This window comes from Stegastes partitus, unplaced genomic scaffold (assembly GCF_000690725.1).
Source record: "Stegastes partitus isolate 25-593 unplaced genomic scaffold, Stegastes_partitus-1.0.2 Scaffold156, whole genome shotgun sequence".
Classification (NCBI taxonomy): Eukaryota; Metazoa; Chordata; class Actinopteri; family Pomacentridae; genus Stegastes; species Stegastes partitus.
In genome coordinates, this window is record NW_007577887.1 from 462,171 (window position 1) to 481,277 (window position 19,107).

The following is a 19,107-nucleotide window of genomic DNA, read 5'->3' on the forward strand; positions in this document are numbered from 1 at the left end:
GTAGGGTGGGAAGGGTGAAGAGGAGGGGTGGCAGTGTGGATGTGGATTTTTCTAGTCTTTTGTGCGAATCACAGGGAATGGTAACTATAAACATCCTGTATTCATTAAAACCATCTAAAAATACAATTTTGGAGTGGGGGGGGTGGGTGGAGCGAGGGGTGCACTCACTTCCTCGCCGCTCCTCCTCGGTGTATACAAGCGGGCTGTGTTATGCCTGGTGCTGCTCATATTTACATATTTATAAATACTGGGCTGTACAATGAGACGAGGCTGTGCCAAGAACAACAGTTTCTGCTAGTGTAGGGCCCGGATGCCTGGGAGAGGGAACAAAGGAGCCACAGCCACCTTCAGTGGCATGGAGAGGGCTCACACAGCTCCTTCTGCACCCTTCATATGGATATTCATGTGTACAGAGATGGGGCAACTTTGAGGCTACTTTTGATGTGTGGTGACATTTATAGATGGGTCTGATATGCTATGTGATGTGAAAGAAACATTCAGGCACTCCACTGCAACTGACCTCAACCTGTTTTAAAAAGTTATTTTTCCCACATATGTGTCCAAAAAAATCCTCTTCTCCCTCTTTTTTTTATTTGAATAGTTTCTCCTCGAGTCCTAATATGCATGTTTTCACCGTGTTCCTATTTTGTTAATTGTCTCGCGGCCTCTCAAAACTAGCGTGACCCCTCATACAAGTCCTGACCCCCATGTTGGTAGTCTCTAATCATGCAGATAATTTTATTTAACCCCATTAAAAGAGCTGCAACCACCTCCATCTTAATGCAACTGAGGTGTATTAGAAATGAGAGTTTTTGTTTGCAGCTTTGGAAAAACAACCAAAAAAAAAATCAACACAATCTGATTCCTCTGGTAGTGACAGTGACACCGTGCTCTGGCAGTGTACTCTGTTGATTATTCAGAGTAACAGGAACACTGTATTAACGAAGCTGTGAGCGCCACAAACAAAATTCTATTCACCTCATTCGGTCGGAGTGGAAACAGACATCTCAGAGACAGATTTCTCCAAACCCGTGGCTGAATTAATCTACAGAGCAGTCTGAGGAGGCAAGTGGCAAATTTGAGTAATTGGGATGAACAGACTGTTTAGGAAGCTTCACAATTATTTGACTTGAATTGAAATTGAACATAAAATTTTAAGCTGAAAGCAGGTTCGGTGCTTTTTTAAAAATATAAATTCTATATTAGCTAAACCCTAACAGTCTTCAAACGTAGGAAGAACACTGGTGTAACAGTCGCCAGCATTTCTTCGTCAGTTTGTCTTTGCTTTCATATCAATGAAAGCTGTGTCTGTTGTTTTCACAGACTGCTATTAAAGCCAGGTGATCCCTCTGAGACGGCATTCACACACTCACACTTCCTCGCGCACACACCTAGTCCGGCGTATTCTCAAATCGGTCTCCGACACATGCTCAGAGTGCACCGATATGCCACTGTTCCATCCTCCTTCACATTTATCCATTCTGTTAAGCATGACACATGTATTAACAGTGGATGGATCCTGGAGCTGTGTGTCCTCACACCATATGTTTTGATTTCCCAGGTCCTCTCCTCCACAATAACCAAGCCGTCTCTTGTTAGCTGCTATCTCGCGACGCGCCACAAGAGGGCGCACTCACTCTTTTCACATTGCGTTTCAGGCGGCGTTGTGGCAATGTTGGCATGTGCTCTAGATCGGCGATTTTCTGCTGTTCCCTGGATTAAATATGAGACAGTAGTGGTTAGATCATTTTTAGTAAAATTAGATTTTTAGCAGTATTATATCTCCATCGTGTATGCACACTGCATCGCTCCCCAAGATAGACTGAATCTTTGAAGGAAACAAACAGATAAGCCTTGCATTCATGTGATAAATGAATGCCAGGCAGGTTTTCTGTGTCTGTGAGGTGCATCTGCCATCTACCCGAATGGGAAATTAAAAACTGTGAGGGGAAGTTATGCTAAATCTATAAAGTTGGCCAGGAAATCTCTCCCCCTTCACAGCGGCAGTTGTTTGGGGAGAAGGAGCACCATGCTTAAATAATAACATTCCAGGTGGCTTAGTTAATGAACAGTGAAAATCAAATATGGGGCCTAATCTGGAGCTCGTTACAGGAAGTTTCTTTACAGGGAAGTCAAAGGCAGGAAGTGCCCTTGGGGAGAAACACTTTTTGATGCTTCAAAACAAGGAAACTTTTTTTTTTTTTTTTGGTTAATTTTAGTGATGGTGGATTTTGTATATGAAATAAAAAAATATATATAAAAAAAAAGATCTTACAGCAAATCTTAAGCACATTAAGAAATAAGTGATGTTTACAGGAGTGTAAAGCAAAATCATCTGCTCATTTAGGTGCAGCTTCTTAAGCAGAAATACTGAAATGTCTATCATAAGGGACCGCTCGAAATATATGTAGACGTATGCTCAAGTATCTATACATACGCTTCAGTGCTTATTTACTGTCTTAGCTTGCCATCTTGTGGTCATAGTTGGTTATGAAATCATATTCTCATACCGCTAAAGAATCATAGTAGTGACTCCTTTCTAGTATGATGATTGCATATCAGTTAAGATTACCCTTTTTTTTTTTTTTAACTTTCTTCCACGTTTCTTCCGCTGGACTTCCTATTTCAGTGTCTTTGTTCTTCAATGCACTGAAAATGTCTTCACCATAAGCCGAGGTTTGTTCTTTGATCCAAATTTTTTGAAGGATAATTTGCTCACAAAATAAAACAAACTTGTCGACAATTTAATTAAAAAAGATCAAGAAATTCCTCCAGTGCTCTCTGCCCTGCCAATGCAGCTATGGAGGGAAAATAGTCCCAAAGTGGACACAAATGTGTCTTACACGATCCACAAATTAAAATGAAATAAATAAAAAAAGATTTACAAATGTGGACAACAGAACTTGCAAATGTACACTCCAATCCACACACAAATACCAATTAAATTTCAACACATGGTAAACAATTTGACAAACGCACACAACAAACTGAATAAATATTTTACATGCAGATTTTTAAAATTTTTAATCCTGATCATTTTCAATTTAGAAAAAGCTTCCTGTCTAAATAATCTATGGATACATGTGGCTAATATTGAAGAAAAAAAACGTGGAATTACTGTGTTGTGGGAATCTGATGAGTTATTTGACTAGAACGTGACACACCCTTTAACACACAGTACACAGTTACATACCCACAGCCAGTCATGTTAGTGGTAGTAAATGTGGAATTAAATTTTAACATATATGTACCTGTTTTCAGTCACCACGTCTACTAAAATACATACATTTTTGTCATTATGCTTTAGTATTATTGGAACCATCTGAAGTAAGCAACAAAGTGTTTGTTGCTCAGTGTTGTTGTTGCTCTTCGCTCCATGCACAGAAAGCCCGAGAGTTATTACTCAGCGTTGAATCTGAGAGATGCTTTATCATGTTATTAGCTCTTTATTTCCCCTCTGTTATAGTGGCACTTCCTTTCATTTTTATATCCATTCCCATACTTGTGAAAGCACAGCTCAAATAAACCCGTGTTTTAATTTGGTTTTGCCAGATTCATAACGCCACTTTAAAAGAACATGACATGCAAATGTGCTCAGCGGTGTTTTATTGCAAAATAATTTTCAAAGAAGTTGCTGAGGGAATGAAAGTGCAGAAAAAGAAGAAGGGGGGGGGCTGGGTTGTATTATTTAGTGGTCGCTGCTGTGGGACCTAATTACAGTTATGCATTTATTACTGTCTCACAGAGACTTAAAACTTTTTTTTTTTTTAATATTAGAATTACTCACTCCTCTTCTCACCCACTGTCACACTTTCTGTCATACAACTGAGCCAACCAACTTGCTTGTGTCGAGCACTCCACTTGTCATAGCTATAACGTGTTAGCATCTGATATAATAGTCCCCTACCACAAACTCTGTGTACAGAAGATGCAACTAATGCAATGAAATAAACGCAAGATTTGTACAGGTGATATAGCAATCTGATTAAAGCTCTTATGACTTTGCTTATGCAAAAAAAAAAAACAGTTCTTTACCATGCTGAAATGACTTCCTAGTGGTTGTTGTAGTAAGCACAGTGGTGGACATAATAACAGGAACACTCTAGAATGCAATGCAAAAAAAAAAGTGTTACAAAAAGAAGGTTACATATTAATTCAGCCATATGGACATGTATAGTGCTGTATGCATTTTTGTCTGATTGTGTTACATTTTAATGTGTTTCTGTTACTTTGTCGCCCTTTACTTTAAGACACCAACCACACACTGAATCATTAGTATATCAGCATTTAGAATGCAGCTGTGAAATTCAAAAATTCATCAGGAAATTTAGGACTGTGTGAGCTAACTTGTTTTTTGTTGTGTTTTTTTGTTGTTGTTTTTGTGTGTTAGTTTTTTTTTCTTGTGTTGCTGGTCACTTTTTTGTTGTTTCTTTAAGTTATGTTAAATTTAACACAAGCTTAGGTTGTGTAAATCTGACAGTCTGAAAATATTTAATTCATCTACTGACCATATGATGTAATGCTGAGTGTGTGTGTGTGTGTTTGTGTGTTTGTTTGTGTGTGTGTTTGTTTGTGTGTGTGTTTGTGTGTGTGTGTGCTGAAGGGTGGGGTCAGTGTGTTGGGTCCATGGTGCTAATCTGCCTCTTGTTCTCTCATTGGCCGTAGTGCATCTGTGGGTAGGAGAGGAGGACCAGCCCATGACCCATGACCCCGCGTTGACCCACGACCCCAACCATCTTAACAACGACCTTAACCACCCTAACAACCATAACGTAGGCAACCCCAAGGGGCAGGACGCCCACGCTGTAAACAAAGACTAACGACCCACACCGGAGCAAGGCAGAATGATGAGGATGATGGTGATGATGAAGGCGATGATGATGATGATGATGATGATGATGATGATGTGGAGCAGGATGAAGGTTAAATGAAGGAATACACTATAACAAAGACTTTATTTAAGATGAAAAAAAACAAAACAGAAAAAAACACATACTACCGTCAGAGTCAAGAGAAGGTGAGAAAACGATGCGATGGAAAGTTTGGGACAGTTTCCTTTGGGGATGGATTTGCGAGATGGACCTAATGACTTTTGCAAGCATCCTTGGACACTAAACAAAGTGACAGCAACCTTCCTGTTTTGTCTCCTGTGGTCTGAATGCCCCTTGTCTTTGTTGTCTTATCTCTTACACATTTTTTTGTTTTGTTTTGTTTTCTTTTGATGAAACTACCTGTCTGATTAGCACTTCTTGTAACTGGCCGTGCAATTTCTGATACATTCCTTGAGCTAGAAAGATATGTCTTTTTAAATTAGGACTAAAGTGTAGTGCTTAATTAAATGCTTTTCTCTCCTGTTCAATGAAGAAGATAGTCATTTCACAAGTCCACAGACCACAAGTATGTTGTACCTTGTAGAATGTATTCTACTACGGAATAGAAACTGTTGACAGAGACCAAGCACATTGCTGTCAAACCAGCCACTTGTGGCTCACATAGACTCACTAGTTCTGCCCTGCGGCCATGCATCACTCTGGTTATAGTTAACAAAGGACAGGGCAACATTAAATAACCTACAACACGTTTGTTTCCAGATATAGTATGGTATTGCTGGTATGAAAACATACCCATAGTTGACTTTTGATGATGGTGGTGTGAATAATGATTGTGAAGAAGACAGAACATTCAAACTGCCCTAAATGTAATCATAATATTATACCCCCAGGCCTTCACCCCTTTACAGTATATCCCTTTGTCTTTTTTCTTGTTCTGTATCATTCAACACAGCTCCCATAGATGCTTAATGTACATAGAGAGATATACAGTAGCTGAAAAAGTGAAAACAAAAGTTTTAAAAACATTTGTGATGAGGAAAAGCAAAGAAGTCACAGTAGTTTACATGGCCACAGTCTCAAATGCTAGGCATTCTGCTCGAGTTTGAAAGAGAGGAATTTAAAAAAAAAAGAAAAAATGAGAAAAATCTCAAAAACAAAAAAGCGGGAACAGTTTCTTTCTTTATAACCCTACACCCCCTTTCTCTTCATCTCTTATGTCAACCTCAAGGACTCTAGCATTGCAAATGTTTGTAAAATACTGCCACCAATCATTGTTGCACAGTGTTACTGACTACTGAAAATGGTTTGATGTATTTACTTTAAGATGAGAAAAAAAATAACATAAAACTGGAAAAAAGACATATTGTGTATAGCCTTAGATACAAGTCATCTGTTATTGCTTCTACAAAGCTATGTAGCTGTGCTAGACCGTAGGACGTAGGGTTGATTTTATTTTTAATTTTTATATGTACTGTACATTAATGCCTTGTCCATTTACTGATCAAAAAAAAAAAAAGAGGAAAAAGATGACAATCGTCTCCTGTGCTGCAAACATATTTGCCCCCATATATACAGAATCCATTATGCATAGAAGGACTTATCCTTTCTTATTTCTTTCATTTGTTTTGATTCTCAGAAGTATTTTGCACTGTGATAGTATTATAAATCCAACCTATACAGTACAAAACTAGCTAACTAACTAAAATGAAGGTGTGTGTTTGTGTGTCCCTTGGCATTGTGAAATGTTTCTACGTCATTTTTTGTGAACCCAGAGAAAAAGTCTAATGCGGTATGTACAGTCCAAATATACTTCTTTTTTTTTTAGTTTGATCAACCTCTATACTGTATGTGGCTTTGACAAATTGTTACTCAGATTTCTTTTGTATGCTAATCTCCTTCTGACCTACAGCGCGGGCCTGTTACTGCTTTAGCCTGGGTGATTTTCAGTGCTCAAATTCCAACTTGAGAAGACTTTGCTGCAGTACAGCCTCTTTTTTTAACCACTTTAATTTGATGTATGTAGATTGCAATTAACCATTCTTGCAATTTCAAAATGCCAGGCAAAGAGGGGATTTAAAATTAAAATAATAAGAGTGAGACATATGAAAAGTGAGAAGTAATGGTTTTTGGGGGTTTGGAAATGGGGTCTAAGTAAACATCTAAGATGTATCCTGCTGGAGGCACTGACCAATGGCTTTGACTTCTGACCCTATCTCTGTTTCCAGGGGTGTAAAGATGAGAGATAAATGGTGAGAGTTGAACTTGGGCTCTCTCCTTCTCTGAACCAGCTAAAATGATCATTCCACCCCTACATATTATGTACAAAACCTGTCTTGTGAGCTGAACACTCTTTATGTTTTGCTGTATCCTCATGGCAGATGCTTCGTTTTGTAACTACTGAACTGTACTTATAATAAAAATAAAATGTATTCAAACTAAAAAAAAAAAAAAAAAAAAAAAGGATTGTCACAGAGCAAGGGCCTGTTTCATGTTTTTAATTTCTTCATTTCTGGATCTGGCATCTGAATCCGGAAGGCGATGCGCTGCGTCGGACTGTCACTGTGTGATCAGAAGTGGGTAAACTGTTTGGAGAGTAGTCCATCACTTCAAACACAAGTTATTATCTCTCAGTCAATTTGATGTCAAATCTTCACAGGCTGTGATCATGATGTTGAATACACACAACTAAATTACTGTCTGCACCACTTTGTCTCCCAAAGGTGCTCGTAAAGTAGCTGTAGTGAAAGAATATGGGAATGACAGGAAATACGTGAGCGCACTCAGAGTGTCCCACATGGCAACGTAAAAGGAAGATTCATACATTTAAATTACAGCAAATCACTTTCAGATTAGAGACATGTGCAGTGAGTATCATACATCTTTGTCTCATGCTTCATCTCTGCCTTTGTTCCCAACTCCATTCACGTTCTTTGTTTGCAGGTTAATTTTTTTTTTATATCCCCACACCTTTAAAACATATTGAAAAAACTAACAAGAGATTGAATTCACTTTAGACTGAGATTAAGAACCAACTGGCCACATTCTTCACTATTCAGATGAGAAAAGCTGATACCTCATCCACCAGCCTGTCTATGCAAATACACAAATAGCGTAGTTGCTGCAAAATCATAATTAAAAACAAAATCTAAAAACATGCATTGAAGAGAAAGTGTGATGTATGACCTGGTCATTGCCGTCAGGTGTTGGCTCCACTTACAGTGGAACACTGGAACTCTGACTTGCACATGTTCTGTAACCTGAAAATGAATTCAAACTGTTAATACAATGATCAAATTAGGGCAACACTGGTTGTTGTGATATAAGTAAAATGGTTCATTTTATCTGGTTAGTAATTCTTCTCTTGATATCCACTGCACAGCGTTAGCTCACACAGAGCCACAACATTAAAACCACCTGCCTTATACTGTGTTGGTCCAGCACAGCAGCTCAGATTAATCGGGGCGTGGACACTGGGTTTCTGTAGTTGTCCTGTGATGTCTTGCACCAGGACATTGGCAGTGGATCTTTTTAGTCCTTTAGGTTGTGGGTTTGGGCCCCATGAATGGGACTTGTTCCACTGCATCCCCCAGTTGCTCCATCACATCAGGATCTGAAGAGTTTGGAGGCTCAATGCTGGGAGCTCTTTGTCATGTTCCTTGAGCCATTCCTGAGGAGTTTTACAGTGTGGCAGGGCAGACTAAGAAAACTGCTGCCATCGGCAAGTGAGTGTAATCTGCAACGGTATTTAGACATGCCAATGTAAACGTCCACATGCATGCCAGGACCCAAGGGTTGCCAGCAGAACATTACGTTGCACTGAGATGATCAATGTCATTCACTTTACCTGTCAGTGGTTTTAATGTTGTGGCTAACTAATGTACGTGTCACTTGGTGCTGTGTGCTCAGCACTTCAAGAGCATTTTAGGGTCAATAAAATATAACACTTTCTTTGACTTTTTTGATACTGTGACAGACATGGTGGTGGGTTTAACACTTTTCAACTTTTTATAATGCAATTAGATCATCTAGAAACATCAGCAAATGAATTAATCAGATAAAATAAAATAAGACATTTCCAACTACATCCAAGATTCTCACACAAAAGTTCAAATGGCCACTGAGTTTTTTAGGGTTCTATATGTGGCATGTGTGCAATAGTTAAAATATTTTGGCACTCAATATTGAGTCAAATTAAATGTAACTAATATAAAAACAGTCATAGTGCATGCTGGTGCATTTTTTGGTGCAAATAAACACTTACTGGATCAAACCTGTTAAATTGCTTTTTAAAGCAGTTATCTAGCAAGCCAGTCATGAGTCACAAACTAAACAAATGTAGGCATGTAGACATTGTCAAGAGGATATGCTGAAGTTCAAGCCAAACATCAGAATAGAGGAGAGGTAATTCAAGTGACTTTTTTTGTTGTTGTTTTGTCTTTTTTTTTAATGCACAGCTGTCTGTAGGGTTAACAGAGAAAAGTTTGCTAAAGAAATGAAAAATCCAATGAGTGCTGATTCTCTGGAGGAACAAAATACTAAATAGTTCATGGCACAGGTCAGTGAATAATGACCAGGCTGGTTTGAACTGATGGAAAGGCAAAAACAACTTAAATAACAATTCTTTAACCAATGTATGCAGAAGAGCATCTCTTAATGCACAACACATCAACCCTTGAAGCAAATGGGCTGCAGCAGCAGAAGACCACACCAGGTTCCACTCCTGTCAGCTAAGAACAAGAAACTGAGGTGACATTGGGCACAGACTCACCCAAATTGAACAATAGAAGATTGGAAAAGCATTGCCTGGTCTGATGAATCTCAATTTCTGCTCTGACGTTCAGATGGTAGGCTCAGAATTTGGCATAAACAACATGAAAGCATGGATCCATCCTGCCTTGTATCAACAATTCAGGCTGGTGATTGTGGTGTAATGGTGTGGGGAATATTTTCTTGGCACACTTTGGGCCCTTTAGTACCAAGTGAGCATCATTTATACAACACAGCTTAGCTGAGGATTGTTCCTGACCATGTTTATCCCTTTATGACTGCAGCGTACCTAACTTCTAATGGCTAGGTTCATCTCAATCTGGCTTCTTGAACAGGACAATAAGTTGCTGCACTCAAACGGCCAGATCTCTGCACACAAATCTGTAGAGGCTAGCTCTGAGGAAAGTTTCCTGCACCTTGTTGAATCTTTGCCATAAAGAATAAAGACAGTTCTGAAGGCAAAAAAGGGTCTAACCCTTTACTAGCAAGGTGTTTCCAATAAAGTACCCTGTGAGTGTACGATTACATAATAAAGAGCAGTTCTTTTATCATAACAGTAGAAATTACAACAAATCTTCACATCAAAAGTCAACTCCAACGCAAAGTTTTTCACCCCGTACGGCACAGCTGGTTTAACTGACCCTGCTTTTCAAAAGGAAGAAATATTTCCTGGTTTCATTGCCCCCCTCTGTTGTCTGAAACCTGATCGGCACCACTTTAATGGATTCTGTAACCCAACGTCAGGACCCCAAACATTGCTGAACCGCTGGAAGGCTGCCCAGGTCAATGCCTGACTAATTTTTATATGGATCAGCTGCAAAGCACCAGATGCTGGGAGCCTCCTGACACAAATCTTCCAGGTCTGTTCCCAATAAAACTCACATCTGGGGAAAGTAACTGTTTGACTGGTTTATATCGACACGCATGCACACACAACACCAAAAGAAGGCCGTTTAAGTTGGCGGCATGTGAGACTGAGCAGGAACAATCAGGATATTACTTGTTTCCACTGTGTGTCCTTTTGTGTGTGTGTTAACATTTTGTGTGTGCATGAATCATTGCTTCGTACGTGAGGGTTTGGGTGTGCATGTATGATTATGTCGTCTCTGGACATTTGAGTAAGTGTGTGTCTATCTTACAGCACGTCTGTATATCTGATTAAAGAACACATTAGGTCATCTTTCATTCCATCTGGCCTGTTGTGTATCTGTTTGTGTGTGTTTATTTATTGTTGCTGAGTAATCTGAACATTCGAAGCAACCCTTTTTCACAGCGTGATGAACACCGCTCTTTGCCCTTCATTTAACTTACTCTCCTATAATGTCCCCCCCCCCGCCCCACCATCCTTGTCTTTCATTTCTCTCGCCTTCTTTAGTATCTATTTCTTCTCATTTTCCTCCGTGACATGTTGTGCAGTCGGGTGTAAGCGCATATTTGTGCATGCATGCAGGCGTGTGGTATAATTGTCTGCATGAGTGTTTAAGATGATGCTGTGCAGTGGCTGCAGTTGTGCCAGCATTTGGTTGGTCACTGGGCAGATGGTGACCTGCAGATGAACCCGTCTTTCTGCTTTTGTTCAGCTGCCTCTAATTTCCCCTCCTTCCTTTACATTAGAAGTGCCGGGGCGTTCCTGTGCAGCTCCTCGTTTGCACCACAAGAGGGCACAGTAGACCAAGTGTTGGTGCGGAACTGTTCCGGCATGTTGCACTGCAGAAAGAAACACTGCGCGTTGTTGTTGAGTGTGTTCTGGGAATTTGGGACTTTTAGCAGCTGTATGTAGTTTAAATATAACTAAAATAAAAAAAACACAATAATCAATAAACTAACAGTTTCTTATTTCTCTATCAGAATTGTATTTGTGACATTGTGTAGAGGTTGAAATGGCTTTTAAAGCTTCATTTACAGATAAAACACAATCATTTAATTGAATACGTAAAGGGAAAAAAAGCACAATTAGGTAAAGGACATTATGTGGATTAATGTGCATGTTATTGTTCTTTCTGTCTTCTTTTGTAGCCTACTCTCTGCTAGCTTCAGAAGAAAACAAAAAGAAGACAAGATTGTAGCCCTCAAGTGTGGTCAGTTTTTGGGATAAGGACTATGTAAGCCAGGGGATGGCCTTTCACCCTGAGCATAGATTTGTCGACAGAATAGTTAGATTCTCTTTCCACCAACATGTTCTTTTTTTTTACTATATCACTGTGCTCCCTTCAGGCATTTGGGTTTTGTTTAAGGTTCCTAGATGTGGCATCACTAATGACTATTTCTACCCTTCTTTCTGTGGTTATATCATAATTCCATTACTGTACAAGCTATACGTTCCTCTGTAATCACAACATAAAAAGCCAGGGCCACATTCTACAAAAACAGCACAGGAAAATAAAACCAATGCATTAGTTTGCAAATCACCTTTATAATTATTTTTTTTAAACTGAAAAACTACGCTTGGCTGACACCGGTTCCTTTCTTATTCCTCTAGATAGCCTCTGCTGGTTGCACCAAAAGGTTAATGCTTAAATGCGAGTTGAACGTGTTGTGCAAAGGAAGGAATTTATTGCAAATTGCTCAAAGTCCGATACTAAATTTAAAAATTAACAGTTTTTTATAATGAATAAATTTGTCCTGTCACATAGATTAAACTGCCAATTGTTGTTTTATGACACAATGCAAATAGTGTCGGGGGGATTTGTCAGTCAACAGAAAATTAATGGTCATCAATTACGATCAACTGTTAGTTGCAGCCCTGATTTTAGGCAGAACATATACGTACTAACAAATGCTAATGTGACAGCTTGTCCCCTCATTCTCATGCACCCTTCTGTTTCCTGCTAAGCATCTGTGCTTATGTATGTGGGTGTGTTTCTGTCTGCATGTGGGTCAGCATGTGCCCGGCACAAGTGTGTGTGTGTGTTTGTGAGTATGTGCTCTATGCAGGGCTAGTGTGCTATGGCCTCACTCTTTCTCTCTCCTCAGCTCTTATGAATCGATGATCATGTGGTGTAAGGGAGATAGATGGCCCCCAGCTCCATCTTGTCTCCTCTAATTGTAAAATATTAGTTACATTAGACTCTGGCCCATGATTAATGGAACTTATTTGGAAGGTGGACTCTCACACACACATACTTTCTTTCTCCCTCTCTCTCGGTTACCAATGGTCTCCAAAGTCTCTTCCTGAAAGAATTGAGTGATTTCACTTAAAGCGGACAAATAGGCTTCCCTCTGTAGGGGAAGGGAAGGCAAAAAGAAGCCTGGAAAGAGAGGAGAGGAGGAAGATGGAGGAGAGGAAACAACAGAGGGAGATAAGAACGAGGGGAGAGCTTATGAAAGGGGGTAAATAACAGCTATACTGTGGTATTGGTTAATTCTAAAGGGATTTAAGCTTCTTGGTGGATAATTCTGTATGCAGGATCAAACCTTAGAAATGCAAAACCAGATCAAGTTTTGATCATGTTTACAAGCTGATCGCTGTGAAAGAGTTATTTTTGCTCAATGCTAGTGTTACCTGCTTAGCAAAATACATCCAAAGAACATTTGATAAGTTTAGGTGATTCTGAAGGACGCCCGCAGAGTATCGTTGTTTGTTTGGTTGCTATGTTTTTTTTTGATTCAGTCCGTTGTCCAGCCACTATAAGTCAAAGATGTGGAAGCATGTTCAGACACACAGATGTAAAAATGCACCCATGCACACATCCATAAAAGGATACATACATGGATACAGACTTTTCAGCCGTTCTCCTCCACCTGTTTTGTACAAATTGCAAGTCCATAAAAAACACCTGGCCAGGGCAATGTGAAACACACACACACACACACACACACACACACAAACAGCTTTTCAGCCTTGTTGACAACATTTGCTGTTTTTCGTAGCTGCAGCTTGTCTCACTTACACCTTCTACCAGCAAACACAACTGATCAGCATGTGAGGAAGAGTTGGCTTCCTGGGAGCTTCCTGCACCTCCGTCTGTCAGGCTCTGTAATGATGAAGTCAAAATATCATTACCATATTATTTCTAAGTTGTTTGTGTTCATATTTTTTTTACGGTATTATTATTTTTGCATACTTTATTTGATCTGCTTGATTTTTTTTCTTCATGTGAGCAGTTGTCACGCATCAGGTGTTGTAACTAACACCGTCATTTTATATGTGTAAACATCCAGGCCAAAAAAAATGTCATTGAAACTAAAATTAGTGGCTTTTTCTCCCTTTCTTCACAACAAGAAATAGCAGTTAGAAAACACTAATACACTGGATTAAATTAACATGCTTCCCTTTAGTCTCTGACTGGGCCTGGTCACCCAGATGCTTTCTTTTTGGCACATGTTCCAAACATTTTTGTAGGTGTTGAAAAGCTAGTATAATGTCAGCCAGTCCTGTACCAATGGCAGGAAATATGGCACAGATGTTACGGAACAGTTTTGGTTAAAATAAACACTGATTTGAAACAGGAAACCAACGGTGGCCATCAATATCAAAGACAAATGTTAGTCCACCCATCCATCCATTCATGATAAACTCCTGTCTATGTGGCTCTATAACTACCTGACCTCACTTTGTCTTTTGCACCCTTCGTATTTGCACGAGAACAACAGGGTGATGTTACAATAAAATACCACAGGTTGTAAGATTCTCTTTGAACACACAACTTATGTGGTTGTTACTCCGTCATTGTCCTAAAAACAAACACATTGGCTACTGTGTCTACCTATCTAATCTACCACCTGCATGTGCTATAGGCAAAGATAGAATGCAAACAAACCCTTCACAGCGCGAGGCACTAATGGTGGCAAAAGTATTCAGATCGCTTATTTAAATTAAAGGAAGTAACACCATCACTAAGGACAACTCAGTTATAGGTAGGTTTACTTCAATAAAACTATATTAACGTGAACATGTGTGGATATTGTAATGAAATATCAAAAACAGACATGTCCCTTTGGCAGTGGAGTGGCCTCTGTCTGTATGCTGTAATATTATTCAGTTATTATTTACAGGGTTTTAATGCAGAACCTGGTTTAAATATTACAAAACATTTATTCTTGTATGTTTAAATCATGTACTGATGTAATAGATTATGTTCACACACTATCAGTAATGCAGGAACTTGAAGCCATTTGACAGATACTATCACCAGCAGGGTGTGCTGAAGCATCAGTTCCTTAGTCATGAATTGATAAAGGCCATTAAAACAAGAAGGTTCCAACAATCAGTGAATGTGAGTTTGATTTGGCAATATTATCAATAAAATTGGTTTTATAAAGATAAGGCCTAATTTTCTTTTGTTCTGGTGGCTCAGTCAAACCTGAAACACAGCACTTGTACTTGAACTAGTCTCTCTCTCGGTACTGGCTGACTTACAAGCGGTTAAGTAGAGCAAGAGGTGGGAAACGGAGTAAATGGTGGGTGTGGATGAGTGGGACAGCTGACAATACAGTAACAACAAAGGTGGGAATGTCAGATAATAATCGGAAGCAACCAGTTAGACAGCCTCAGATCACTTGCTTGGACGGCAAGTTGGCTGACCATTATCACAGTCTAAGTATATGTATTCACTCAGGTATTCATTTATGGTTAAAACTTCTATGTAGCTTTTCTACACTGGATAGATGACAGGGAGCAGTGCACCAGTGCCTTGTATCAAACAACAGCCACTGACAACAATGCAGTCGCTGAGATCAACTTTAACACTGCAGTGTCCTGGTATTATTTCTGTGCTCTGTGGTAACCTAACAGTGGCTCAGCCTTTAAGAGAACAAAGAATTTAGTTTCATCATCCAGTTCCACCAGCTGTTATTGGGTCCCTGAGCTTTTTTTTTTATTTTTTTTATTTTATGTAATGTGTTTTCTGGTTGCTCGGTGTTTTCTAACAGTTTCCTTAACTTTCAGCTGTTATTGCTGTGTGTTGAGGTCAAAGGAAGTTCATGATGATTAATGCAGCAGAGCAGCCGATGCTCTTTGTGTCAGAATGTGAGTGAGAAGCAGGTGGCCGGCATATCTATCAACCCCCACGGCTCTCCATTTTTTTCCCCCTTTCCTTTCTTTCTCTTCATTGCTGAGAAACATGGATGACAGCCTACACACATGCGCGCGCGCACACACATACACACACACACACGTGCACACAGATGGACATCCATTATCTGTGTACAGTGACAGGTCAGCAGCAGATTGTGCCTTCCTCAGTTCAGAAGGGACTCGGAGGTTGGATGTCTAGTCTACAAACACACACACACACACACACACACACACACACACACACACAGACTGTAAACACCTACAAAAAATGGAGACTGTGAAAAATTATACAAATGACTGGCAGAGGGAGTGATTGAGTAAGCAAACAGATGAGTGAGTGGATGAGTGGGGGGAAATTGACTGACTATTGGTTGGTTTGACTAAAACAAGTGACTGGGAGTATGAGGAAAAAAATGTTATTCAAAATAAAATGTTTTTTAATTCAAAAAAATAAATGAATATAAAACATTGTAAGTAAACAAGTCTAAAAAAATGGGAAAATGAGTGGGTGAATATGTGAAAACAGGGTTGCTGCTTGTTGGTTTGCATGATAATATACACCGATGAGCCACAATACTAAAACCACATGCCTAAACACCGGTTAGGTTACCTTTCTGTCCCCCTATATGGACTCCACAAGACCCATGAAGATATCCGGCAACAAGACGCCAGCAGCAGATCCTTCAGGTTCTAGAATTTATACGGGTGAGCTACTGTGGATCTGATTTGGTTGTAACAGCACATGCCATAGACTGGATTGAATCTGGGAAATTTGGAGGTCAAGTCAACACCTTGAACTCCTGGTCTTGTTCCTTATGTCATTCCTGGCACTCTATCGTGTCCACCGCTACATCGCCCCATATGCAATTGTGATGCTCTGTGTGTTCTGGCACCTTTCTATAATAGCCAGCATTAAGGCTTTTAGCAATTTGTACCACAGCAGTGCTTCTGTGGGATTGGACCACACAGGCCGGCCTTCACTCAACTCATATGTCAGTGACCTCTGCAAACCCATGACCCTTTCATCAGGTCATAAGTCATCCTTTCCTTTTGGTACTAACCACCGTATACTGGGAAATCCCAAAATATCTACCATTTTGAAGATGTTCTAACTGAGTTATCTGGTCATCACAGTTTGTCAAAGTTGCTCAGATACTTACACTTGCCCATTTCTGACTGACTGAACTGATTGTTCACTTGCTGCCTAATATATCCCACACTTAGACAGGTGCCACTGTATCACAACGATCAACATTATTCACTTCACCCGTCAGGGATTCTAATATTGTGGCTGATCTGTGAAAGTAAATCAACAACTGATTAAAGTCAGTAAGTGGACATGAGAAAATGATGGACTATGCCAGTAAAAGAAACCATATGTGAGTAAATAAGCGAGAGAAAACCAAAACTGTTGTTCCTGTACAACTACTGCATTCATTCTCATTTACTTATTGAAAGAAACATAATTTAGTATTGACGCATGTTGTCACTGAGAGCCAAGGATTTCGTGGTAGGAGATGACATTTAAAAGTGCCACAAAGTTCGTGTAAGGCCGTAGGATGGACGGATCCAGGGTTTGGTTTAGGGCATAGACAAAAGCACAGATTGGTTGACTGAAAACAATAAAGCAATAAAATAAATGGCACATATGTTTGTTAGGAGTGTATTTGTGACACATTACAAGCAAGTGTAATCCAGCAGAAAAAATGTTTCCCTAAAAATACAATTCAGACTGAAGTTTAGTTGTACAGGAATTTAATTTTTAGAAGGCATGGCTGAGAAAACAGAGATAAAAAGGTGAAAAATACAGAACAGGTGTTCTGGTGAACAGAAGGATGCATAAGGTGATTAAAAAATACATATAGAAACGCATGATGGGGATAAATGAGTGAGTACATAATGATATGTCTAAAGAAGTACCTGATTAATAAGTGAATACAAGAAATATGTCTGTAAAAAAGGAAGTGATTGTGAATGTAAGCAATCAAATGAAAATAAACACGAGTAACCGAGTTAACAAATGTATATAAAACAAAACACAACTGTGTGAGAAAGAAAAGATTCAGTGAATGAAAGTGAAATGAACAAAAGAGTGGAGTGACTAAGAAAAACTGTTGCAAAAATATAAGTGAATGAGTCAATGAATGAATAATTAAGGGTCAGGGTTAGTGAATCCAGGAATGAATGGGAGAAAATGTCAGTCAGTTACTAAGTGGGGTAATGAGGGAGGTACTGACTTAGTAGCTGAGTGACTTGGTGAAAGAAAGCATGAGTGAAAAAGTGACTGACTGAATGAGAGAAAATAGGTGTTATTAAGGACAGTCAAGTGAGTCAGAGGTACCATGAGAGCGAATGGGTGTGTGAAGAAGACTGAGCACAAGAATCAAAAAGAACAGCAGCAGACTCCAGGAAACAGGCATAAAATGTGAAAACAGAGTGAAGATGAAGACAGAAAGAAAGGAGCTGCTATTTTGGGTTCTTATTAACAGGTCCTACTGGTACAGCAATTAATAATCTAGTTCGGTATTTAACATGGGACCTAGTCCCTGGTGAAGACGTTTTAGCTGGCTTTGATGCTGAAAGAGCTCCTTCCCTCCACCCGCCTCCCCCCACAGTTCCTCTCCTCTCCTTAAGTGCCTCCCCTGGTGTTATTTGCGTGTTGGTTTTCTCTAGTTAAGCTAGGAAACAGACCAAATCGTTATTCCCCAAACTTCAGGCCAATTTTCTATCAACAAGCCCGTTCGCTGAGGGAAATGCTCTTAATTCATCAGAGGAAATCTAGAGAAGGATAGAAGGCTAAATTCCCTCCAGGCTGTTTGAAGGTTTGAAATGATGCAAATGTGTTTATTTTTGGAGGGTGTTGGGTGCTTATATATATTTAAATGTGCATGTGCGTGTATGTTTGTTTGTGTGTGTGTGTATAAGGCATTTAACAACATTGTCGGTAACACATTTTAAGCTGGGCTTTAACTGTGCTCCACAACACTGACCTCCCTCAGTTCCCCTTCAGGGTCATTCTACAGACTACCAAAGGTTAATTTTACAGATTCCAATTATCTTTTAATTTATTTTTTATCCCTCAAAATTGCAGATTATCATATAGTCACATAGATTAAAGATAAGACAATCTTTGATTTTTCGTCATTGCACAAACTGCAACACATCATATACAGTATACAGCAGCCCTGCAGCAGACAGGTCAGACAGACGTTCAGATCAGTAGCCTACAGCTTTAACCTTGGCCTTAAGTAGTGCATTTCCTTTACATAATCTCAGAAATAAATGACAGTTTAGATACATAAATTCTATATATTTACACATATTCTTTCACATATTTCCATTTGTCCTAATGAAATTCAGAGCTTTTGCTGGTTGCTTTTCTTTCACTCCAGAGTCTACTTCCTCTCAAACCATTTCATCTGGTTTTAAATCAGCTGTTTCTGAATGGAGGCCGTGTCATGTGATGCAGCACTCCATCACTCTGCTTTGTGG

General features: G+C 39.4%; 1 protein-coding gene across 2 annotated transcripts in view; it reads left to right on the forward strand.

The window, feature by feature from the left end:
* Nucleotides 1–7,292, forward strand: part of znf536 (zinc finger protein 536) — a 207,483-nt gene extending 200,191 nt beyond the window's left edge. For both annotated transcript variants that reach the window (XM_008279351.1, XM_008279352.1), the window contains exon 8: nt 4,666–7,292. In XM_008279351.1, coding sequence (XP_008277573.1) covers nt 4,666–4,820 — 155 coding nt within the window. In that variant the 3' untranslated portion in view covers nt 4,821–7,292. The remainder of the gene's footprint in view (nt 1–4,665) is intronic.
* The last annotated feature ends 11,815 nt before the right edge of the window (nt 7,293–19,107 follow it).